Here is a 27,263-nt window from a genome sequence, read left to right on the forward strand (position 1 = left end):
ATATCCACAATCCACTGCGGTTCCAATATGTCTGCGCCCTGCAAAAACGTCGTCGTACCACTTTCAATAACAATATCACGAGGTTTTTGATAGATTTTTCCATTAATTTGTCTTTTTAGGCAACCGATTGAAAGATTCATAATACTTGAAACCATTTAATCGTCATTAACCCTGTGTTTGTTCGCTCGCTATGGGTTACCATAAGTCTCTGCATTAGGACACGTGGTGGTCGCGTTGAACGAATCTCGTTGTCTCAGAAACTGTGTGGTGTAGTTTTCAACAACATGAAACCGAAGGCTAACAGGGCCACCGGCAGTCTGGATATGCGCCAAGATCTCGTCGACGGAGTAGTCAGATTACAGCTAAAAGGTGAAGAAACATACATCTGTCGCTTCCAGACAAGTATTTTTCATCCCAAGCATTTTCAATCAATGATGTTGTGGTGAGCTATGGATGCATATGGTTTATACTGTAGGAAGACTCGTATACTATGTGAAAAGAACGTTTACACATGTCAAAAGTTTAACCATATCTATCTTTGTGCTACCATGGAGCCATGCCCTATCTAAGGGAGCCGTCATTATTTATGGCCGGGGGGGGAGGTCGGAGGAATTTCATCGGAAACTCCGAAATTTCGAGTAACCCCTCCCAATCAATGAATCATGATGAATTTGAGTGATCCCCCTCACCAACTCAGAAATTTTGACTGACCCCTATACCAAATTGTATTTGTAAAGTTACAATAATACAGCAGTAATAAAGATCTTTCAAATCCTGATGTACCCTGCTAGATCATCATCGGTTATCTCTTGACGTTTGAAAAAGGTGAAACCAACAAAATGAAATTCAAAGTAACAGCAAAATACAGATATGAAAGGTCACGCTATAACCAGTATCCAACTATATGATATTGTTTAATTTGAATGGGTATCATGGCAGGGTTTTCACTAGGATATCTGACTGGGCAGAATTTTAAAGTACAGGGGAGAACACGCGGGAGGCTTATGCGATCAGAGGGGGCTGTTCCCTGTCATGCATGGAAAATTTGAGAAATTGATGTATGCGATGGTGCAGTGTGGTGCAATCTAAGAGGTGTTTTGAATTCGTTTTTTTTTTAACTAAGTAATAAAATTGTGAAAACACCCCAAGGGGAGAGCACGAGAGGGGGGTTCGCCCATCTCGCATCAAAAATTTTGAGAAAGTGATGTGTGCAATGGTGCAATCTGAGAAGTGTTGCAATTTATTTTGCAAAAAAACAATGGGGTAATCCCCCTTCCCATGTTTTGAGCAACCCCCTCAAAGTTGTAAATTTTTTGAGTGATCCCCTCACATTCCTCCAACCTGCCCAGGCCGTAAATAATGGTGGCTCCGTAATAAATTTCCAATCCAAGCCCGAACGTAAAGTTGGCATCATCCTCATCCTCATCCTCAGCCTCAGGTGACCTTTCTACTAGTTAGCTTACGCTGAAAATGACGCTACTCAGCGTCAGCTTCAGCGTCGTATCCGAAGATTGCCGTAGTTACGTTACCTGCTAACGGATAAATGATAAAATTCGCCCATAACTTAAGAAAATAACAACTTCATTCTTTCTCAACTTTCTTTTCAATCACAAAACTGGTTCGCAGGTAATATTTTATCATTAGAATATCTCATACAAATTAGTTTTTTGGAAATGTTCGTAATTTACAGTCCAGGATCCGTTGATAGGTTTGTTGGTATCCTCTCAACTCTTGCGTAAAGATTTTCCAAACACTGGTGCAAAAAAGGTATACATGGTCCGAAATGTGTAAAAATCGCCACCATGAGAGGCGATATGAAAGCCCTAATTATTCAGAGGACATATAAAACAATTAACTTGTAAAACTATGACTTGACGCCTGAAAAGTCAACGTATTATACATATAACCTTTGAACTTTAAGGGCTAAGAATGTTGCGTTGTAACTACATCGTGAGAAACGGATATTAAGAGGAGAGGTTACTAAATATTATGAAATACAAACCCGACTGTGTTGATTAACATTTACAGTGATATGAAACTTGGAGCACGTTTTTTAAAGTCGTTTTTATGCTTAACATTCCATCAGATGCTTTCGGGAATAATCAGATCTGACGCCGGTGGTACGCTTAACATCCATCAGATGCATTCGGGAATAATCGGATCTGACGCCGGTGAAGCTGACGCTGTAGCGTCATCATCCTCCTCATTTTCGCGTGACCCCTGAGGCTGAGGATGAGGATGAGGATGACGCCAACTTTACGCTCGTATTCAAGCCCCAACATAAATTATTGGGGGACGTCAAAGGTTGAAGGTTAAGAGTTAACAAATATTAATAACAAAAACATCTCTCTTCCCACCCCTAAATAAAGATGTGTGATAGGACTTGGAATCAGAAGTCCATTTTCCATTGTGAAATGCATGATCTCACCTTTGGAATGTATTAGAAGTTAAACACAAGCAGTTCAAATTCACTATCTCTTATGGAATCTGCATTAGCATTTGTAGACTTTTTAGACCCATGAATAGAATATTGGTGTATGTATACTGTTTCTCACACAACTACCATGGCTCTAGCCATAATAATATCAAAATTATTTAGAGATACCAAAGAAATATCTCCTATTCTGAGGATGCCCATATGCTTGTATGGCAACAGTTTGACTCCAACATTAGCTCTAAAAGAAATGTCAGTTCTACGTCAAAGTACTTTTAGAACAAATAGACGTAAATTTGAAGACAAGGGGAAAGGTTTCTCATGTATTTTTTTTCCAATTTCTACTCTATATGTATACATCTTTCACATGGTGTATGTTATTCAAGTGCACCACTGCCTCTAAACTGTTACATGGGTGTCTATAACAGTGTTTTCTCATCTCATTTTAGATCTACTGACTAAAGCTAATGAATCAGACGACTCAACATTGCTAGTAAAATTGTCACAATGCCTGAATCCCAGTACCAGTCAGTTGGCAGAATATATGAAGATATTGTCACAGGTAATATCTTTTAGCCACAGTATAAGTCAATTGCCATAGTATATGAATATATTGTCACGGAGAATATCTTTTAACCATAGTACCAGTCAGTTGCCATAGTATATGAAGATAGTGTCACAGCAAATATCTTTTAACTTTAGTATGAATAGTTATAGTATATAGAGAGATTGTCACAGGTAACTATATCTTTTCATGCCTGTACCAGTAAGTTGGCAGAATTAGATAGTGCCCAGAATTAGATAGTGCCATTGGTAATATTTTTTAACCTCAGTACCAATCATTTAGCATTATATATGAAAATATCATCACAGGTAATATCTTTGACAAGTCTTATAGATTTCATTCACTGTCCAAGTTGTTTGTTTTCTTGGATATTTAGGGCCAGGTTTGCTATCATTTTAGGATGCTCAGGTCATATGAACAGACGGCAGTTTTTTTGCAGTGTTAAAAAATTAGTGTATCTGCCTTAACAAGACTGTTTCTTTTCAGCTTGATTATGTTCGTTGTCACTGACAAGAAGAAGAATCAACTGAACTCATATCCAATCATGTTGTAAAGAGAGGTACCTGTTTTTCAGCTTCACTTATATTTTGCGACATTCACGTCTATATATGCTGGATTTGACCATTTGTGAGTTGTGTCATCTGAACCAAGTCAAAGACAAATTTCACTTTTTGCTTATTTGCCCAAAATACCAAGATTTAAGAATCCAATTTATTCCCCTGTACTATTTCAACCCACCTGTTATGTACAAGTTTAGCACTTTGCTATCATCTGAAAATGTAAAGACTCTAAGGAAACTTAGCAAATACATATTTTATGCTATGCAACGTAGAGACATGATTTTAGGTACCGGTAATAGGCAGACTGAAGCACTCTAGCTATGTATCAAATTATTGTTATACTTTGCTGTACTTTTTGGCCGGTGGCCAACAGTACTGAAATAAAGAAATAATTGAATTGAAGGATTTGCCCATTTTTCACTCTTCTCTCCCATATATAATGAAAAATCATGCAGCATTTCTAATTCATATTAATTACTTCAAGCAGATAAGCACATCTTTAAAAAAGTACTGTGACTGCACAGATGTAACTTGTGAAGGCTCCATTACAGTGTACATCAGTGTACTTGCTGAAATCCATTCAGCCGTGACAAGAAATCCAGTGAGGAGAATGATCAGCAGGTAAGAATCTGAAGATTGAAGTATTTTGAATGAATGAATCTTCAGATGAGTGTCATAGACAAAAGCACATTCAACTTGTGTAACTTTCAAGTCAATGAAATGAAATAAAGCAAATCTGGCTGAAAGATACATCAAGTTTTAGTGTAAATATAGGCTTTTAAATACATTTCTTCCCCTAATGAAATTGGCAACATCTTGGATGTGAAGGAAGAACGCCATGTAGTTAAACTTACTGGTGAATGTCATAATGTGATGCCATTTGTTTCAGTTGATGAAATTGGCTTTTCAGAACACCAACATGCTGGTTTCATTCCTCAGTACAGCAAACTAGACTGGAAGATCAATCCATCATATGAGGGCGCTATCACACTCTCTTCCTCTTAGTATAAAGAGGAAGCTAGAGTGGGACTGCCCTGTTTGACAGATCTTCAAGTGTGAAGAGTAGCCTACATTACCTTACAAGTACTACATAATTGTGTTTCATTTCTACAGTACTTTGCAAAACTTGCCACAGAGATGTCATTCTGTTGTGATTCAGCAGTTTTCATCGTGTCTTCAGAGATACATGAGCAAGACATCAGGTGCTGATCCTGACCATCGGCGCCATGTGATTGACCTGATAGCATCTTATTTAGAAAACTGGCCACTTGGAGAATGTGTGCTAGCTGCAATCAACAAGCCAGGTAGTGTGGACCCATTATTCCACTGTACATGAACCTGTTCATCCCCGTTCCCTATACACAGGTCCACAATCACAATTGACAACAATGGGTTTAGGCCAAACCATTGTAATGAAAACAGTTCCAGTGGATTAATCAAGTAGTGATTATGTGTATGACAGCTATATTGTAATTTGTATGAAGTGTTTCCTAATATATTTCAGTGGCAAACTTTTGAAAAAATATTTCCATTTTTAACAGTCATTCACAAATAGGAAGGTCTGATAAAAACAATCAAATTTACTATATTACATGTATGCAAACATGCACTTAGTTTTCTTCGAATATGATTTACCATACCCACTTACTTTTAGTGAGTTTTTTGAGCATATATTATGTAACTATACTTATTGTAGTAACCAAAAACCAATGTGGCTTATTTAAAACAATGTTTACCAAAGTACCGTACATCTCTCAGACATACAATAAAAAATTTCTATAAATAATGCACATTTGTTCTCATTAGTCTGTTTTTCTATGCTTTTGTTACATTGTTACAGTGTTGGCATATCTGTCAGTTTCCGTGGCGACACTTGTGAGGGCATGTTGGTAAGTGAACGTCACTGAAAACCAGTATTAGTTTTTTAGCATTTTAGATTTTAAAAAATCTTGAAATAATTTGACAAAGTTTATTATGATAATCAAAGTACAATATGTTGTTTGATGGTTTTTTCAGCAGTTTACAGAGGCTTCAGAAGACTATGATAGTTGTCTGATACAGTTCTACCACCACAGCAGCAAGGATATTGTTTTGGCTCAAACATTTGTAAATGAAACATCAAAATGCAAAAAGGAAATTCATATCATCATCCTATTTTGTTAATCTAAATCTCATCAAGTGTTTCCTGTCTTTCATTCTGTTCACAAAAATTCCTCATAATATCAGTGAAGCGGAGTCTCCAACAGCATTGACAAATTTGACTCAAAGCTGTCATGTCATACTGAAGAACACTATTGCAGTATTACAGAAGTGTTTCCATGGAAACAGGTCAGCTGGTACTGATAGCCTTCACCGTAATGCTGTCGTTGGATTGATCAATGCAGTCTTTGAGATCCTATCCAACAGTAAGTATTCAGAGGCACGTCAACATTTTTCTTAAGGTAGTATGCGCCTTGGAAATGAAAGACTGTAACTTTTGCTCAAAATTTCCTCAAGGAATCTTTTCAACTATCCTCTTTCAAAGTCATGAACAAAAATTTGTGTCACTATGCAAATTTGATTACCAGAGAAACAGATTACCCAAAATCATTACCGATTTTTGAAATTCAAATGGCTGCCACCCCCATGTTAACTCTATGGAGAAAAATAAATTTTTGATTTTCAAAAAACTAAGACAATGAAAAGTTTTCTTACACCAAGAGCTTTAAAATGAACCCCCACAAGTGGTAGATCAGGAAAGAATTGTAGAAATGTTAGAGTCCGAATATCTGTCCCCGAGACACGTTCTACCTTAACACCAACTCCGTCCATGTTATGGTAAGAATGCATTGCTTTGATTTATGAGAAGATTTAAAAAAACATAATTTGTTTCCCTGAAATCATCCTAATTATAGAAGTGATTCTTTTGTTTTTATAAGGATTTCTGAAAGCATTTAACAACTTCAACAAAACTTTGATGAAATAAACGATGAGCCAACTTCAGAAAATGTCAGGTGACCTGCAGTGTTCATCACTTTCAGAACTTTTGTCTCATCCATTGAAATGTATGATAGTATCAATCCAATTATTATGTAGAACAGCAATGCTAATTATCTAATGAAAATATTAAACTAATTTGAATATATTATGACAAAACAAATTTTATTTATTGAAATTCAACACTATGTAGGACAGTAGCTTAATGGTACATCTACATGTTTGTATTTTATCAGGTATTTTTACAACAAACTGTCAAAGTGTCGCTGGGATGACTTTGATAGCTGCACTGAAATTGATGTCGGATTCAGAAAATATGGTTTCCATGGTAAGTTATAGTTTCCTTTATCATCGAGATTCAAAGCTTTTGCTATTAGATCAACATACATGACACACTTCATATCAGACACTGTCCTATCATGCACATAAAAATTTGTTTGCCAAAAGAAAGTGTATTTTATTATTTCCGATATTGTCTGCAGATAATGAAGACATTACTGCCACACTGTTGTCCTGGACATCTACCAAGCGTCAATAAACCAATACAAGATGTAAATGAAGAGCTAAGTAATTTCAGGATACATTGGAATCAATTATCTACATACTGTCAACTATGTGTATGTCATGGCATTCTTGCTATGTTGGACATTGACAGTCTGGTCTCAGAAGTGCTCCCTCATACTACGTTGTTGGACCTCATGTTTACTGAAATTATGAAATTGCAAAAAAGGTATGCAAAATGTAAGACACAAACTCATCTAAGCACATTTCAGTACAAGCCTGTAAAACATTTGTACTCTGGTGAATCCAATTACAAAGACTTTCTTGAAAATCTTGGTAAATTCTGTCCTACCCTAGTACTAGTTCCAATTTTATGTTGAAGCTTGTAAGGATGTTGGATGAACATGTTAAAAAGAGATTGTGTTACTGTACTTTTTGTGATGTGGGCATAGTAGACTTTGAAACATGAACAAGGTAACACAGTTTTACTTCAAACAGACCTTTACCAGCAGCACCAACGGCAGAGACAAATATTCAGGAAAAAGCTGTTGAATTTTTCAAAAGCTTTCTTTAGCCACTGAAAGTGCCGGTGAGATATCTGTTTTGCTAAACCTACATCTATCTGAATAAACAACTGTGGATATCATTATAAAACACAACCCTGTAACAATTTTGAATACTGCCAGCAGAGTTACAGCAATATGAACTGATTACATTACAGCTTGGTTGACAGTTACTCCATCCTTGCTGCCTCAAGGACATTGACCCTTTGGACTCATACTGCCAAGCAAGCCTTACAGCTATCCATGCAGAATAATCTTAGAAGTTCACTGTCAGGTCAAGGGTCAGTGTCCAAGCACATACTAGATTATGTCTGGGAAAACTGGGAACATGCAATTGAGGTACCGTAAACATTTTAAAAACAGATTACACGTTTCATCAGAATGTCTGTACAATGTGGCCTTCAATCAATGATTTACCAAATGCTGTATTCTGTCTCATAGCTGAGTTGTGTAATTTGTGATATACATGATGAGTACCCTTACTTTTCCGAAAATGAAGATGAATGTCATAATGTTGAAAGGGATTTTGAAACCTTGGGATTTCAAAATTTGCAACATCTCCAGTATGTTGAATGCTGATATTGTGTTTGTACATGTATGGTACATGCATACGACACACAGGGTTACAAGTATTTCTGGCATAATGAATATCTCATTGTAATGAAAAAATACAACAAAGATTAAAGCAGACATCTAATTATGTTGCAACTTTCATCAATTTCTAATTAACAAAATTCTCAACATTCAATCAATTAGGAGTTAAAGGGACAAAGTCGGCCATTTTTCCTGAATTTTGTTTGATACGAGATACTACTTATATTGTTCGACATGTTGAAAGATACTGAATGAATGGGTGACCATGCATATATTCGACCCCGGTTTTATACACGATCAATGAAACCATTGCTAAAATGAATTAATGGTCACAACCATTAATTCATTGTCCCTTAATGAATACTTTTATTTCCAGAGAAATTCGATTAAATTATTAATTCTCTTATCTTTTCATTCATTTATTTCAGGGAATGAGGTACCAAATGAAAATAATATTTGAGAATGTGATTGAAATGCACATTCTTGCCACTGGCAAAGGTATGGTGGCAGTAGATCAGACATTTCCATACCAGTGTTCCTCCCAGGATCAAGCAAAAGCGTAGCGGCTAATTTGCATAATCATTTGCATATCATTAATTTATATTTGCATATGGATATAAGCTTGCACATGCACCCATGCATTCATGTACACTCACAACAAAATGCAATGGTAACACACAAGTATGCAATTTGAACATCATGGAAACTTTTTATTACACTTAAATAAATCATCACAGTATAGTACAATTGCAATTAAAATAGAAGATTCAAACAGTAACAGCAAGTTCAGATTGAAAGCAAGAAATGGTTCGTCTGATTGGAGTTTCATTAATACATATATTGCTAATAAAACTGTCAAAAATTGCCAACAAAGAGGAAAATTCATAAGTTTAAGCTTTACACAATTCAAATGTAATTTAGTTTTATATCATTTTTGAACGACAAACACCGCGAATAATGTTTCATCACGGGGATCAATTTCAACCAGCCCCCCCCCCCCAGCCCCTGCGTAACTACCACTGCCACTGAACATCGTTGTTCGATTCTTGATTTTAAAAATACCACCAAGATGATCACAAGACATGAACTAAGTACAACTAGAATCACTCGAAAATCAGGTGTAAAATCTTTCAGAGAACGTGTCAGAGTGGAACCACACGCGACGCCAGGATCAATGTCAACACGTTATAAACACGTCGGCCAACATGGCCGCCGCCATATTGGAATTTATGCAATGTGAACTCGATCGCGATCGTGATCGTACTCGGACAAAAAAAAAGATTATCGTTGTAAAATCATAATCAACCTCACTAGTCAACTGCTTCTTTTGTTTCTTTTGCGGTCCATTTCGTTGATCAAAGCATGGGAATGTGATCAAAGGCCCCGCTAGTGCTACACCGCCTAACTCTGTGAGTACTTGTCCTCGATGTATACCGACTAAAGGTCTTTGTTGGTCGTAATAGTCATTGTAGAATGAAAACTTGTGAACAACCCAGCCGATTCTTCTATTGTTTTAACGTTCCTCTCAACACTTACGGACAAGTTATCGGACGCATACCATACTTCACACCTTCCACTCTTTCACGGGTTGAAAGTTGCAGTGAGCGCTAATGTGTAGACAATGCATGCAACAGCTGGTAGCTACGCAGCTGAGCGCTAGCGTGTGAACTAAAGGATGGCGGAATATTTTAAAGCGTAGCGGGGGAGAATCAAAGCGTAGCGGGGAGAGGCGAAAGCGTAGCGGGACCGCTACGCTAAAATGGCCTGGGAGAACACTGATCACAACTTTTTCTTCTTTCAGTATGTCAAAGAAATATTCCACGACTTGTAAATAATTTTTGCTCTCTGTGCATGTCTTTCTTCAATACTTTGACTTTTGTCAAGAACTAAGGTTTGGTTTTTCATAGAAACTTACACAGATTCTGAAAAAAATTTGCAAACTGAAATATGATATCAGTAATGTTTTCTTATCTTAGATTTATCCTCTGGTATAAAGTCTTTACATTCGTACATGGCTAACTTATGCTTCAATTTTACCTTTTTTTCACAGAACACAGAATCAGCAATGATTCTTTCATCCTTGATCTATTTCATCAGTTGATGACAAACAGCTGGCATATCAGGAGCAAATATAGCTTTCTTGTTACCATGGTAACATATATTGGCAGTGCTAGGGTCTTGGAATTGCATCCCACAACGCCACAGGATGTATTGAGTGCAATGGAAGAGCAGACAACAGCTCCCTATGTAAGATTTGGAATTTCCTTCTAGCAATTCTTTTACGTTTATTTTCATTTTCTTTAGATTGTACAAAGACTAAGGATGTAAAGTAAAATTACTTTTACAGACAACATCTTAAGTTTTTACATTCAGTGATGAAATCATCAATTGAAATTTATTTATTGTTCAACATTTTATGGCAACATGGTATCCTTCACAGAATTGACTTAACTCAATTTGACTTCAAGAATACAGTGAGGGTTAATATAATTTATGTTTTGTTCTAAATGAATGCAAGTTTGATTGATTTATCCTTTCTACCAAGGCAAGTGACCTTTATAAGAAGTAACTGTAGTATGAATTTCACAATTTATTCTCTCTACAAGGCAAGTGACCTTTATAAGAAGTAACTACAGTGTGACTCTCACAATTAATTTTCTCCTCAAGGCAAGTGACCTTTATGAGAAGTTACTGCAATCTCACAAAGAACAAATGAAGCAAATGATTTCAGAAAGCAGTTGTCATGGTGATGATACATGGCAACAAGTATGGCTGCCTCCGGTATTGGAAGTGCTAAACTCTAGAAAACTTGGCTCTACTTTACTTGTCCAGGTTAGTTGTAAATTTCCTTTAGTCTCTAGTATGACTGGACTGAGGTAGGATGACATATGTTAAAGATAAAGTTAGAATGTCAAGTTCAAATGAGTGCAAATCATATGCATTAGTGTTAGCGGTACAGTGCAGCACTTTGCACTATATTTATGTTTTGTGAAACAATTCATGTTCCACCAGAAGAGCAGTTTCCAATTTTCAGAGCAAAAAGTAGCAATGAAATACCATGTGTTGTCTGCAAACATAGACATTAAAAGTGAACTTTGAGTCAACAAACTTTGTAATCTCACCATGTTATGAAAGCTTGAATGCTTCTTTTTCTTTGTCTCACAGTATCTTTTACCAAGATTACTGAAAAATAACCCTGAAAGCCTTGACTATATCATCGGCAGTCTGCACACTTCATCCAATGAGAGCCATCTGTCAGCCATGATCACCTGTCTGAAAGTTGCAAGAAGCCAAGGATTACTGGCCCAGAGACCATGTGACAACAGTGAGACCTGGCATGGTGTCATACATGTGTCATTACTGAAGCAAGCTGTATGTCACAAAGACAACCAGGTAAGATTTAGTCAGTTATCAAACGTGTACTAGCATTGCCACAAAGACAGCCAGATAAGATTTAGTCTGTTATCAAACGTGTACTAGCATTGCCACAAAGACAGCCAGGTATTAAAGATTTTGGTCATTAGTAAAACTTAAACCAGCATTGCTCCAGACAGTTGGTAATATGTGTACAGTTACTTTGTATAGTATGTGTAATCTTGGACCTGTCTTTGTACAATAAACAGGTTTAGAGTAATCTAGGCAGTGTTCATGTGATTGCGATCATGGCAATTCATTGCTAAAAATAGTTCCGGTCACAGTGAAAATATGATTCATATTTTAACATGTGAAAATACATGTTCATATCAGTACTCTCTGAACAGTAGGAGAATTGCAATACAGACAGAGCATGTATGATAATTAAATATACATATACTGGACTCGGCAAATGTTCTGAAAATTCAAGGGTTGTACTTAATGAATGACAGTACTATCAATATATTTTGTTCTGTACATGTACTCTCAAATTAGCTTTTTATCTTTCAAATTCACTAGACCAATACACAGACATTGTATGATATAGTGTTCTATCTGACATGTTCATCATTGATAGATTTCCATACAGGCTCTCAGTTTAATCTGTGATTCATCCAAGTCTACTGAAGTGTTCAGCAGTGTAGACTTCCATCTTATTAAACTGTTTTTGAAATGCAACACCAAGAACCAGTCAGCAGCTAGCAGACACTGCATCAACTCCAACGTCAAGAAGGTAAGTATTTGTGATACCATACAAATAATGTACACATTGAAATCAGTGTTACTTTCTTGAGGGCATATTTTAGTGAAATAATAACTGTAAGTGCGTCTTTCATGTTACATACTGTGTACAGTTTCGGCAGTATTAATTCATCAGTATTCACTTTCATTGTTTTCTCTGAAAGATATTGTCACGGATACAAGAGGGAGGTTTGGTGCTATGGAAACAGAGACATAAAGAGGAAGCCAAGGTGCAGCTGACCTTGTATAAGGTGAATACATTCAGATTTTTATCGGTAAAATGTATAAATTACAGATATGGATTGTAGAGTAAAGTTTTGCCCAAATTTTAAGTTAAAAAAAGTGGATATTTTGAAACATTAAAATATAAGGTAAAAATCTTCATTTTGATATTTCCCTGTGATATGGTCAAGGTGATGTTGCTGAAAGACTGATAAATGTTTTTTCTACTCTAATTTTACCGTTCCAAAATATTTTTTCTTAACTATCATACAATCAAACAAGATGACATGAAAACCTTCATTTTTTTAACCCAATGACAGGAGTTTGTAGAATGGCTGTACAATTTTGCATTCAGTAATCTGTACTGTGATGCTTGCTATCCACGCAGAGCAACAGCTTTGAGTATTCTGACATTGCTTCAAGATGCATTTACAACAAAAGGTAATCCTAATCTTCCATATTGTATTCATCATTGACATTACAAATTGTCATCTGACTATCAGTCTTATATTCTGCAATCTTCACAGTATACCTATCCACGCTGAAACAGTGTATGACAACTTGCTGAGTTGTGTCTACTTTTTATAATCCCAGCTGCAATGCTCAGCATATTTTGGAGAATTTACCAGCACTCAGCTGTTTGTTGTGAAACATTCTTGAAACAAAAACGTCCTGAAATGAATAAAGAGACGATAGTCATTTCATTGCGGATGATCTCCAGTTTAGCAAACTACATGTATTAAACAATAGGGCAATATCGATGGTAACCCTACAAACCTACTTTCTATTTGTAGATGCTCTCAGTGATACCACTTCTTCTTGAATTCATGTGTAAAAATATATAATCTTTGATTACATCACATTACAGCCAAGAAGGAGGGAGTAGAATTTTCATTCTGGTCACAATGGACATCAGTCCATGTACAGAGCATACTGGAATGCCTGACAGACAGTTATGTTGGAAATCGAGAGATGGCGCGTAAACTGCTGGTTAATGTACCAACTATCCCAGACAAGGTAAAACTTTATAAAGATGACAAATCGGCACCTTAGATGTTCTACATTACCTCCTTATACACTGTAGTATTATCATCATTCACCACTAATTGAATTTACACAGAAACATTTCTGTTGTTTGAATCTGTTGATTTTGGGGAAACAATGTCCGTTTATGTGATCTACAGGAAATCATGGTGATTTAAAATAAAACGTTAATGTGACAGCTTTGAAAGTTTCCTGCAAGACTGACAATAACAAAGATGTTACAGTCAGTCTGTCACACGAATCCAAATAATGAATTACTTCATTTTTCCCAATGTCTGTCTGTTATCATGTCAAGTTTGATATCCCAAACCATGACAACTACCGTATGTCATTAAACTCACTATAATTTGCAGATAAGCCATCTCTACAAAATTGGACTGGATCTGGCCAATGGCAGCAGACCGCAAGACAGCGTCATTGCTGCCAACATACTGAGTGTAGCTTGTCATTGTGGTGCTGTGACTGCCAAGGATGCCTTCACAGATTTGTTGAACAATTTGAAAGAACAATCAATGAAGCCAAGATAAGTCTTCTTCAAGCTGCAGCTAGTTCTCCAATGTATGGACTTCTTTATTGCATCAGAGTTCTTCTGAAGGACAAGATAGCTAATCAGCCAGCATCTGCCAGGTACAGATGACATTGTGTTACACTTGGCGCACGAGTTATTGGAACACTAAATTAGGTAATTACCCAGCAACTTGGCTGAGTACTTTGCTATTTGACCTGGCATTTACCTAAACAAGAGTCTGTTTTATGGTCTGAAGACTGATAAGATATCCACCAGACTCAGCATGCAGCTCCTCCACTGAGTAAACTGATATGCCTACATTGCAAAAAACATTTTTGACTAGCAGCTGCATGTAGTTGATGGGAGAGTTTGAAGGGCCGGAATAAAATGTTGTAAAGTGTCAAACATGATTTGCCGCTGTCATTTTGTGTCCTGTTTTTGTAAAGATGCATGTTATTACCAGTTTTTTAATCACAATTATGTACATTGAAGAAACACTGACTGTCCGAGCAACCATCCAATCATATGATAAAAATGGACTGTTCCATCAACGTCGGTGGTGGGCTCACGGAAGGTGGTAAATTTGATGAGTTTTGTAACTCTAGATTTACAAGGGATGCTGCGATGTTTCAATTCCAAATAACATACAGAGGCAAAACCTGTCAGGTTCAGGCCCAGGACACAAAATGAGTACAATAGGTTGTGTTACATCATAATATTTATTCCCCCTTTTCACAATTTTCCCATGAACTAGATGCCAGTTGAAAATGGGTTGTTCCTGTGTAGGCATATCAGTTTACTCAGTGGGAGCTGCCTGCTGAGTTTGGTGGATATCTTATCAGTCTTCAGACAATAAAACAGACTCTTGTTTAGGTAAATGCCAGGTCAAATTTGCAAAGTGCTCAGCTAAGTTGCTGGGTAATTACCTAATTTGGTGTTCCGATAAGTCGTGCCCTCGCTGTAAATTTTCTTGAATTTGTACATTTCACCAGGAAAATGTTACAAATTTTGAACACTTGAAATTCAACTTCAAATTGCATGTAAAATTCTTTGTGTGTTTGTTCAACTAACATTTTATCAGCTGTTTTCAAATACTTGTGCTCCTGAATATTGTAAAATCCATATATATATAATAATTTACAGCCATCTCAGAGAATTTATGTGGCAGTTCTAATGTAGAGAAATCATTGTCAAGAACTTCCAGGTGCATCTATCATTTTTACAATCAATAGAGATTTCAGAAATAAAGTACAGAATGTTTATCATCATCAGATTAATCCTGTGTGTTTTTAGTTTCATGGAGAACTCAACAGAGGAACTGATACAGCTTTGTTTAGATGCTGCATCAGTTGTTTCACCCGTTGTTTGCAATACATCTCCCGAAGGCTACCTTCCGGTGGATGATGATAAAGGTAAGATACAAGACACATAGTTGATGAGACTGCCACAGAGTGTGTGCTTACAAAGAATAAGATGGAATGAAATGCCCAATGAATGGCACCAGTAGTTTATGTCCAGTACCCCACTACAAATCTTTGTCTTCTGTGTGGTACAGTCTATAATTTGTTACAATGCATCTTTTTCTGCTGTGCTGGAAAATACTTGATCTTTGCGGTGTATGTTGTAATATTTTCATTCATGTTACACTCTGAATTTGAGCAAACTTTGTTGTCATTTCAATTATGCATCAAGTTTTCATCAATCAAAAATACTCTAAAATATTTTGATCGTGCCGAATATTAGTTTGTTAGCTACTATAGACTATAGTCTATAGAAGCTATTGGGATGGGTATCCGTCCGGCATCCGTCGTCAGTCTGTATGTATGTATGTATGTATGTATGTCCGTTTGTGAGGCGTCCGTCCACTCAAATATCTTGAGAACCGCAGTACTTACTGATTTGATATTTGTTGTGTAGATGAAAAATAGGATTTTGAGAAACTATTTTTTTATTTTTTGATATTGTTGAAAATAGGCAAATTAATGCCAAAAAAGGCGTTTTTGGTAAAAAATCTTCTTCTTCATAACCGCTGGTCAGACAGCTTTGTTATTTGGTATACAGGTCCCTAGGGATAACCCAACTTAGATTTGTTCAAATTGTGATGAAATATGCAAATGTGTATTTTTAAGGAATTTTTTTGTCATTTTTGGTCAAAATTTGACTTACATTGTATGTAATTCTTGTACTGTATAAACCCTATCAATTCACCCAGAAAAAAATAATTAATATGATTTTAAATAATTGAATTAATTGGGAAATCATCAAAGCCAAAATAATTTTAGTGTAGAATTATCAGAAAGTTCAACTTTTTTGACAGTTCATAGTGAAATGCCTACCATCTTGGAGGATTAAAACATGTAAAGGCAACTTTCCTGAATCCCAACTTTGACATATTCTGAACCGTCATTTATTGTGCCCTGTATGTTATCTAAAAGAAATTGCTCATAATAGTTTGTCATGATAGGGTGGTCAAATAAATAGAGATAGAGAAAGTTCTAATTTTCATTTATGGTTGACTTGGTAAGGATAAAATAAAATTACTCTTTGAGGAAAAAAATAGAGTGGTCAATTAAAAGAGTGGTCAAAGTGATAGGGTTTTTATGGTAAAGCTGGGCTGTAAGATTCCTCATGTGCTATTTGTATAGGATAAAGCCCGAGTACGAGGGCTCTTCTGGTATATAAAGTCCAACCCAACGATAAAATGTCGAGGCCGCAGGCCGAGACATTTTATCGTAGGGTTGGACTTTATATACCAGAAGAGCCGAGTACGAGGGTTTTATCCGACTTAAAAACTATCGCCCCTAACTGATATATTTTCGTTTTCAATGTGTTTACGTCAACCGTCCCTTTGTCAATGTAACATGTTTAGGATATGAATTAAAACTTTTATTTGTGAAATAGCCTTCCAATGTAATGGAACATCCTATAAATGCCCTAGGGCACATTATATAAATGCCCTAGGGCACAGCAGATTTTGTGTTGCAGCTGGTTTCCGCTGTGTTACCAAATTTGAATATTAAAACGTACCAGATGTCTACAGAATATGACATGTTCACTTTTGATTGGACAGTACTTTACTACGGCGCTGTCATTCGTTTCTGGAATTTGGTGACCAAGGCTTTATGAGTAGATAAAACACCCTGAATTGAGCACTCTGATTGGTCAATCAACAGTAGATAGTTTTTAAATAGTAATTATGCAATCTGTGTAAACAGTGCAATGAAATTCCTTATAATGCTTTTGATGACCTTGAACTTCTTAAGTTTCAAACATTTGTCTCTTCTGTGTGCTTTCTCTGAGTACCTACAGGCTCAACTTATTCAACAGAACTTACTTGCAATGTTAATTTGAAAGTTAAAATGTGCTTTGTTAGGATGGAAATACTGATTCTTTATAACCTGACAGATACATATATGCTGTTTTCTATGACGTAAATCTTGATTTAAGCAAGTCTTGTTTACTTTAATTAGAATGTAATTAACTCTCGTTTATTAGCTACTATCGACTAATATAGCTATTGCGATGGGTATCCGTCCTGCGTGCACCGTCAGTCTGTATGAATGTATGTATGTATGTATATATGTATGTATGTATGTATGTATGTCCGTTTGTCAGGCGTCCGTCCACTCAAATATCTTGACAACCGCAGTACTTACTGATTTGATATTTGTTGTGTGAATAAAATATATGATTTTGAGAAACTATTTTTATAATTTTTTTGATATTGTTGAAATATGCAAATTAACACCAAAAATCTCCTTCTTCATAACCGCTGGTCAGACAGCTTTGTTATTTGGTATACAGGTCCCTAGGGATAACCTAACTTAGATTTGTTAAAATTGTGATGAAATATGCAAATCTGTATTTTTACGGAATTTTTTTTTCCATTTTTGGTGATGTTATCCTGAAATGAGCTATCAAAGATATCCACCTTCTTCATCAATACATGTGTCACAAAAGGTTATTCTCTACATAACGCAGCAGAGCTCTGTCAACTGTTGAGTCGCTTGTTTTTCAAAACCGCTGGTCAGACAGCTTTAATATTTGGTTTACAAGTCCCTAGGATGACCTTAGTGAGATAATTTCATACAGTCATGTATCCATGTCTATAGTAGCTTCAGGACTTTGGCCCTATGTTTTTTCCTTCATCACAGGTGCCAGTGTAAGTCTGGAATGTTTGGTGTTCAAGAATTCAGCTGATGATGTCAGTGACGTCGATGAAGGCTCATACAGTGTCACTGTCACACCACAGATGGTTCTAGTCTGTTGCTGGGTAACCATGAAAGAAGTCTCGCTGCTGCTTGGACAATTGACCCAAATGTCAAAGGGTCAAAGTTCACAACTGTTAGACTCCCCACAGGTGTGTAATATGATACTCTTCACCAAACTTCACTGTGTATGTATGCAATTGTCTCAATTGAAGTTGTGGATATTAGAACAAGAAAATGAAATGTATGAAATGACATTTGTCTAAATGAAAGAGAACTTGATCATAATGAAACACAAATTTATAGAATTGAGGTTGTAATAGTATTGTTACAATTAGACTCCTTGAAAACCATCACATATTGCTTTTCCTAGGTGACAGAAAGCATTTAGATTGGCTCTGTAACCTTTACAAACTGAAAATTACAAATATACACTTAGAAAAGATTGCAAAATTCATGCACTGAAAAGGTTTGTACTTTCTTACAGATGACAAAGATTGGTAGATTTTTTATGGATCTTCTGATGCAGGCAAGGCATAGAGGGGCCTTTGAGTTGTCCTACAATGGCTTTGAACAGCTGTGTAATCAACTTTGGAGGTACGGCAAGTGTTGCTTGACATCAACACCCCAAAATGCCAAATAAGTCAGGAATTTTTTAGTCCCCACGGACACCGTCCGGGGGGACTTATAGTTTTGGTCATGTCCGTGCGTGCGTGTGTCCGTGCGTGCGTGCGTGTGTGCGTCCGTCTGTCCGTCCGTTCACGCAGATATCTCAGACATGCCCAGGTCAATTTCTTTCAAACTTTGCACAAGGATAGTACCCTACCCCATACAGATGCACGTTGATTTGTTTCACAATGCGATCAAATTTGGCCGTGTTAGAGGACTTTTTAGTTTACACCTCCATAGACTCCCATGTATAAGGCAATTGTCCATAGCCTCCCATGTATAGGGCCAAGCAAAATAAAAATTTAGTTTCTCATCGTATTCATATTGCAAAAAGGATGCAGTGACACAGTTTTTAGTCCCTACGGATGAAGTCCAGGGGGCTTATAGATTGGGTCATGTCCGTCCGTTCGTCCATCCGTTCGTCCATCAGTTCACGCAGATATCTCAGATATTTGACAAAATGTCACGTGACCTCAGGGACCTTTGACCTCAAATATACATATTTGTCCATATCTCAGTAACCACAAGTGCTACACCCTTCATATATGGTATGATGGGACACCTTATGACGCCACATATTGTACCTCATCAATTATACGCATATCTAATTTTGAGCGAGCCAATAGAGCTAGAGGTCTGATTTTTGGTATATAGGGATAACTTAGCAATACAATTTTTTTGACAAAATGTCACGTGACCTCGGTGACCTTTGACCTCAAATATACATATTTGTCCATAACTCAGTAACCACAAGTGCTACACCCTTCATATATGGTATGATGGGACACCTTATGACGCCACATATTGTACCTCATTAATTATGTGCATATCTAATTTTGAGCGAGCCAATAGAGCTAGAGGTCTGATTTTTGGTATATAGGGATAACTTAGCAATACAATTTTTTTGACAAAATGTCACGTGACCTCTGTGACCTTTGACCTCAAATATACATATTTGTCCATAACTCAGTAACCACAAGTGGTACACCCTTCATATTTGATATGATGGAAGACCTTATGACACCACATACTGTACCTCATTAATTAGGCGCATATCTAATTCTGAGCAAGCCAATAGAGCTGGATTTCTGATTTTTGGTATATAGGGATAACTATAGGATAGAAATTTTTTGACCAAATGTCATGTGACCTCGATGACCTTTTACCTAAAATATACGTTTATGTCAATAAATAAGTAACCACAAGTGCTATGTCATTTATATTTAGTAGGATGGGGACCCTATGACAACACATGCTTTACTTCATTAATTATGCACATATCTAATTCTGGGCAAGCGAATAGAGCTAGAGGTCTGATTTTTGGCATATAGGGATTAATTAGCAATACATTTTTTTTTTCAAAATGTCACGTGACCTCGATGACCTTTGACCTTGATTATACATATATATGCATAACTCAGTAAACACAAGTTCTATACCCTCCAATTTTGATAGGATATTAGACCTTAAGATGTCACATCTTGTACCTCATTTATTATGCGCATATGTATTTCTTGGCTGGCCAATACAGCTAGAGGTCTGATCTTTTTTCCGATTTAGAACCATAACTTAGACATGCCTCATGTGTTTCAAATTGGGAGCAATGACATAGACCTATGTGCTCATAGATCTCAACATATACACTACAGTGATACTTCTTAATGACCACATTTCCCTGCCCCATCAAGACTAATACTCCTATTATAAGTGGGGACTATGTCATTGTCAATGACTTGTTCATCCAGAATTTTGTTGAGTGAGAATCGCATCAAACAGAGATCACACCAGTGGTGTCTAAATGAAACAAATCAAGTCTGGATCTCAGCTCTGTGTTATTTCAGAAGAAATACAGAAGAAACTTTGCTTGCAAATGATAAATATTGATATTAAGAATTGTATTTGTGTTTCAGAAACTCGGATAAAGTGTTGAATTCCTTGCCAAGGCAATGGTTGCAGGTTCTACTGTCTGAGATTAGCAGTGATAGTGAAAACTCACAACTTTGTGCCACGAGAAGAAGTGCCGGAATACCATTTGCATTCCAGGTATTGTACAATGTACTGTTATACCACAGTCTATGTGTTTGGAGGAATGTGGTTTTATGTACTGACCTTTGAATCATGTAGTATCAGTGTTAGTCATTGCATTCAGCATTAACACCAGTGATGGGAGGACTCTAATGACAAATGACACACAGATGTTGAGTTTGTGTATTAGAAATGAATGTGATAAAACTACTTTAAACAGTAATATTGGAATTTGCTCAGTGCTCATTGTGGAAACATTGTGTGAGAATGTTGTATGTCGTCACCCAGGAATGCCTCTTCCCTGTCCACAGTAAAATTTATGACATCAGATCATCTCATTCAAGTTGAAGTAGATTAAAGATAAATTACTATTTATTTGCAAGATTATACAAGCATGTTTCATAATGACTCTGACTACATGTCTTGTTGTGCTTTTCTATTTGTTTACAATCTATGTTTCATGCAGGCTATTTTGAATGGTGAACCACCTCTACAAAGTGAACGGCAACATTTTAAAGCAGTGATGGAAAAATTGTTGACATTGGCCAAAGGAGATGGAGTTACTGGACCAACCTTCACACCACAGGTAATGTCATTATTTTCATCAGAGTTTTGAGGGACTGTACACTTCATTTGGAAAACGTTGTTATCAGAGCAAAATTTATTTGTCATCATGACACATTACAAGGGACTTTCAGTGAGCAAGAGAATTTGTTTTTTTTTTTACTTTTAAGTTGTTTTGAAGTCAATATCCACATCTATTATATCCTCTCACAATGTTTTAACCAACATCAACTCTTTCATACCAGGTCCATGCTTTGAATGTTCTATGTGCATTATACAGAGACAGTAAACTTGGAGAAGATGTCTTTCCATTCATTGCTGATGGTGTCAAGGTGGCCATCTTGGGATTTGATTCACAGAAATGGAGTGTAAGTACACATGTCGTGACAGATCTCTCAGTGTTTTGAGAATGTTTCTCTCAGTTTAAATTCTTTCTATGGTCAATGAGGGTAGTGTCATAATAATAATTATTGTCTTGAGTTATATTAACACCTATGCTCGTGATAAGTATGGTGACTCTGACAAATACTAGTATCAAAACAGCTGAACATATTCTGAAGCAATTCATAGAAGATAAACCTGCAAGATGTGTTGCCAACTGACATCTTCAGTGTCTGCTCTTGTTATCTATGCTTTGAATTCCTTATCGGTGAAGTCAGAAAGGAGCTAGCCATGTTTGTATTTATCCAGCTAAACCCTTACAATTTCCTAGGAATTCATCTAGTTAATGCCGTACACTTTCCAAGGAATTCATCCAGTCAGCGCCGTACACTTTCCAAGGAATTTCTCTTCAAGCAAGGAATGTCATGATTACTTTTCATAGTGCCTGGTCACTAAACATTTCAGAAAAATGAGATTGAATTCTATTCATTCATGTTATTTCTTCATGAATACATGTAACACCACTGCTTGCTAACTGATTCATTTATAAATTATCACTGACATTTTCAGGTGAGGAATTCATGTATGATGTTACTGAATGCCCTGGTTACCAGAATATTTGGTGTGAAAAGATCCAAAGATGAACATTCAAAGAAGAACCAGTGAGTAAACTATAAAAGAACAGGAGATTAACCTGTTCATCCCTGATTCTGTGTAGACAGGTCCACACTCACCATTGATAACAGTGGATTTGGGCCAAACCATGGTGGTGATAGGGTTCCAGCAGACATATGAGAATCATCTGTAACTAGAATTAACAAAGTGTCTTGAGTCAAATAACACTTATTTGCATATTCATCACTCAATAATGAGTTTGAAATGAATAATTGATTGATACCTATGTGACTTCTATCGAATGAAATCTAATGTACAAGACTGGTCTTCCAGTGGCAACTCTTGTTAAACTTTCCTCAATTCCAAACATCCATTTAGATTACACTCTGATGTTACGTTATCACTAAAATTACGCAATGGATTTTGCCATCTACCAGTATTTCTTGCAGCAAAACACATGTACTCTACAATTATCTGTGTTTTCGCAGCTGCATGTGGAATTTTTGTGTGTGCCAATGAGTTCAAATGGAATGTAAAACAAATTGTATGTGTGTCAAATATTCACAGTACACCAGTTTCTAGTCAGGATTGATTTGCTTGTGAGAATTTTGAAAGCAAAATATTTTTTCTTAATGATACAGAATGAGTGGCAGAGAGTTTTTCTCCAGATTTCCCAGTCTTCATGGTTTCTTGCTAGATCATCTCAAGATTGTCACAAAACAGATGAACAAGTAAGTTAATTTTCATCACAAATAAAGTCAAGAAAGTCTACAACCTTATCTTACAATGTGGGATCTCCAAGAAAATGTGCAAGTTTCTAAAATACACCAATCCTGTTGATAATGATAGTGTGAAATAAATACATGTGATTTATGAGCCAATACACCACAATGTGACATGTGCAAAACAGTTGACAATTTTACGTTCAGTGTCCACCATAAGTGTGTACCATTATGTTGAATTGCAACATACATGTACAGACCATGCGGTTGTACATTCTTGATTTTATCGCCATCATGTTGGTAGAAGAAAACTTACTGAACATTAAATAGTCTCAGTAGAATTTTGCTGGTATGCTTGTGTTACTCGATGCAGATATCCAGTGTGGCACAGTGTGAACTCCATCGTAAAGTATGTGTAGAATGCAACTCGGGACAAATATAAACTTTTGCAATATTCTTTTGGTCTTCCACTTATGGGGTCCATTTTGAAGCTTATGGAGTAAAAGTTTTCACTGCTTTAGTTTTGTGACTATCAGGAACTTTATTTTCCCCATAGAGATAACACAGGGATGGCGGCCATTTTGAATTTCAAATATTGGTAAACTATAGGTAATTTGTAACTCAGATTTTCCATGGTGACCCTGATTTTTTTTCTTGATTTTGAAAGAGAACGGTTGAAAGTTTACTTGAAGAAAGTCTGAGCAAACATTTACTGTAAGTATTTCATTGTTAAGGCACAAACTTACCTTAATCCAATAATCATATGTTTTCTTTTTCCTAGTCTACAGCCCAGTCAGTTTGCGATACTGCTGATCCTGTCTCGTCTTTACTCATCCACATTTGATGGCGTGGACAGCAATCAGTCATCTGCGGATTTTATTCCGTACATTCGGGAGTAAGTCTGATCTCTTGTTGAATTTTATCAGAATTTGAATGAGTCACGGATATTATTCCATGGTTCATCAGTGTTCACACTCAATCAAACTCAGTTGATATTTTGATTACTTTGCACACTCTGTGAAATATTTGTAATTAACTTCAGTAAAGTGGTTAAATCTTTGTGACTTGGATAAATTGTCATACCAATAAAATAAGATGAAATTTAGAGATTGTTTAAAAAAAACATGCTTTTTTTAATTCGCTATAGCATCTAAAGTATGATAACAAAAGTTTTTCTTTTTACTGAGTAAATTTTGTACACTATATACTGGTACTACTCGGTGACCATATATTTTAAAATTTGCACTATCTTTGAATATTTCAACTGCATAATAGTTTTGGTTTTACAGGTGTTGTAAGAGTAATGTGTGGAAAACACGGACAATTGCAGCAAGGGCATTGGCATCTCTCACACCAACAAACAAACTAGTATCCATGGTTACAGAGTTGATCAATTCACTGCCAACATCCCCAAGCCTTATCACCATATCCCAGAATACCATTCATGGTATCTTGTTACAGGTATGTTATCCAGTGTTAACTCAGATTTCTTACCAGACAAAATAAATCTCAGCTTTCAACGTTGTCCAGTCACTAATTCACTGTTGCTTTCATTAGTCCCATGGACACGGTCCAGGGGGACTTATAGGTTTGCTCATGTCAGTTCGTCCGTGTGTGCGTGCATGTGTCTGTGTGTCTGTCCGTCAGTTCACGCAGATATCTCAGAGATGCCTGGAGCGATTTCATTCAAACTTGGTACAAAGATTACTCCTTATGTCATACGTATGCACCTCAATTTATTTTGTGATACGTCCAATATGGCCGCCATGCGGCCATTTTGTTATGATTTTTTTTCATGTAAGGAGCCATAACTCAGGCACATCTCAACTGATTTTATTGTAAGTTGGTACAAGGACATCAACCTTTGTCATACATATGCCCGGCAATTTGTTTCTTGATACGATCCAATAAGGCCGCATGGCCGCCATTTGGTTACGATTTTTCATGTACGGAGCCATAACTCAGGCACATCTCAACCGATTTTATTCAAAGTTGGTACAAGGACATTAACTTTGTCATACATATGCACATCAATTTGTTTCTGATACGATCCATTATGGTCTGGGTGGGGCATTTTTTTACGATTTTTTCATGTCACGAACCATAACTCAGACATGTTCAACCGATTTTATTCAAAGTTGGTACAAGGACATTGACCTATATATCATACATATGATGTCATTGTGTTTCACGATATGATCCAATATGGCTGCATTGCGGCCATTTTGTTAATATTTTTTCATGTCAAGGGCCATAATTGACCTATGTCATACATATGCACATTGATTTGTTTTATGATACAATCCAATATGGCTGCCGTGTGGCCATTTTTGTTACTATTTTTTTATGTCCTAGGCCATAACTTAGGCATGTACTCAACTGATTTTATTCAAAGTTGGTACAAGGACATTGACCTGTGTCATACATATGCATGTCAATTTGTTTTACAATAAATATTGTGTGGGAGCCATTTTGTTATGATTTTTTCATGTCCTCAGCCATAACTCAGACATGTATCAACCGATTTTATTCAAAGTTGGTACAAGGACATTGACCTATCATGTCATAAATATGCATGTCTATTGGTTTCACAGTCCAATGCAATATAATGGCTGCCTGGTGGCCATTTTGTTACGATTTTTCATGTACAGAGCCATAACTCAGACATATTTCCACCAATATCATTTAAAGTTGGTACAAGGACATTGACCTATGTCATACATATGCACATCAATTTGTTTCACGACATGTAGCAGTATCATGTCAATCATTGAATTTTCGTAATTAGGCTGATATGTCAAGAAATACTGCATCAAATTTCATGAAACTTGGTACAGATGTTAAGGTCACATTGCTTAAACAGTGAATAAAGACATTTATCAGTGTCATGGTAATTAATTTGTAATTGCATATGTATAATGAACTTTCCTAATTAGAGTGATATGTCCACAAATACTGCATCAAATTTGATGAAACTTGGTACAGATGTTGATCTCAATGACACTTAGCAGTATCGTTTAAATTAATTGCTAATTTGCATTTACATGATGAATTTTTGTTTTTAGGGTGAATGTCCAGAAGCACTGCATCAAACTTTATGAAATATGGTACCAGTGATAATCTGTCAGTGTTAATGATAGGATGCAACAATGTTTGGCAACATCCTGTCGATTAATTACTAATTGACTCATTTAATGACCTTTTGTAATTAGGATGGCGGCCTACATTGGTTTTATGTTTTCACCACCATAGAACTCGATCATTCTCGGCCATTAAACCCCATCTGTATCGCAGTATTTTTAATCACAGACCTAATTAATGAACAGGACTTTTCTCTCCGAGGACTTGTAATTAAAGTACCCATTAACCAGTGGGGACTGTGTCATCAACAATGACTTATTCCTCAATAATTTTTCTCTTGTTCATTGAACATCATCTCCAGAAAGTGAACCTTCAGACAGAAAATCTGTTATCTTTCATATGTATGTGCTCTTCCCATTGACAAAGTTATATTTTAAACTTGAAGATTGTTGTATTGAAATGAAGAGTTGCATTTCTTTTCATCTGTAGCGCTGATTCAGGACTTACTGTTATCAATCTCTCAATCTAATGGCCATTTTCCTTTTCTTTTCTTCCATCAGTTGATCATCTACTTCAGCATTGCCATAGTGACCATAGATTACCAGTAAATGGTTCGGAAGAGTGGTTTGCCATGGCAATTCCAATGCTGAAGAACTCTCTGTGGCTGGGTACCAGGTACTGTATATATTGATATAAATGTACTTCTGTACTGCTTTCCAAGTACAACAGTAGAGTCTCAATCATCACGACATTGGCAAATCTGTTTTGTTTTCATCAGCTACTTACAAGAAGAGTTTGAGAGACTGGTCAGTTTCTTCAGCTGGGGGATTCATGGGGGGGGGGGGGGGGGGGGGGGGGTTGGGGGTGGTTTTTGAC

General features: G+C 36.5%; 2 protein-coding genes across 2 annotated transcripts; both read left to right on the forward strand.

The window, feature by feature from the left end:
• The first annotated feature begins 16 nt into the window (after positions 1–16).
• LOC139150561 (tRNA (32-2'-O)-methyltransferase regulator THADA-like) lies at positions 17–13,623 on the forward strand. Its single transcript, XM_070722998.1, has 17 exons — positions 17–369; positions 2,884–2,996; positions 4,047–4,180; positions 4,673–4,863; positions 5,400–5,448; positions 5,786–5,964; positions 6,772–6,863; positions 7,018–7,265; positions 7,758–7,938; positions 8,622–8,691; positions 10,244–10,440; positions 10,861–11,025; positions 11,359–11,586; positions 12,185–12,340; positions 12,513–12,599; positions 12,891–13,011; positions 13,439–13,623. The coding sequence occupies exons 1-17, from the start codon at positions 285–287 to the stop codon at positions 13,621–13,623; spliced, it is 2,481 nt and encodes an 826-aa protein (XP_070579099.1). The 5' UTR covers positions 17–284.
• Positions 13,624–13,971: 348 nt separating this feature from the next.
• LOC139148954 (tRNA (32-2'-O)-methyltransferase regulator THADA-like) lies at positions 13,972–24,824 on the forward strand. The gene is made up of 11 exons (XM_070720427.1): positions 13,972–14,241; positions 15,416–15,534; positions 18,277–18,482; positions 18,818–18,927; positions 20,910–21,042; positions 21,491–21,610; positions 21,834–21,956; positions 22,540–22,631; positions 23,226–23,315; positions 24,088–24,201; positions 24,596–24,824. Exons 1-11 carry the CDS (start codon positions 14,171–14,173, stop codon positions 24,810–24,812), a joined length of 1,395 nt encoding a protein of 464 aa, XP_070576528.1. The 5' UTR covers positions 13,972–14,170; the 3' UTR covers positions 24,813–24,824.
• Positions 24,825–27,263: the final 2,439 nt, after the last annotated feature.

The sequence above is a fragment of the Ptychodera flava genome, chromosome 14 (genome assembly GCF_041260155.1).
Source record: "Ptychodera flava strain L36383 chromosome 14, AS_Pfla_20210202, whole genome shotgun sequence".
NCBI lineage: Eukaryota > Metazoa > Hemichordata > Enteropneusta > Ptychoderidae > Ptychodera > Ptychodera flava.

Coding starts and splice junctions, on each gene's coding strand:
- LOC139150561 (XM_070722998.1), top strand. CDS start 285: ATGAAACCGAAGGCTAACAGGGCCACCGGCAGTCTGGATATGCGCCAA. Junction 2,997..4,046: donor ATATGAAGATATTGTCACAG/GTAATATCTTTT, acceptor TACTTCAAGCAG/ATAAGCACATCTTTAAAAAA. Junction 7,266..7,757: donor ATTATGAAATTGCAAAAAAG/GTATGCAAAATG, acceptor ATTACATTACAG/CTTGGTTGACAGTTACTCCA.
- LOC139148954 (XM_070720427.1), top strand. CDS start 14,171: ATGTATGGACTTCTTTATTGCATCAGAGTTCTTCTGAAGGACAAGATA. Junction 21,957..22,539: donor TTGATTCACAGAAATGGAGT/GTAAGTACACAT, acceptor TGACATTTTCAG/GTGAGGAATTCATGTATGAT. Junction 22,632..23,225: donor GAACATTCAAAGAAGAACCA/GTGAGTAAACTA, acceptor TTAATGATACAG/AATGAGTGGCAGAGAGTTTT.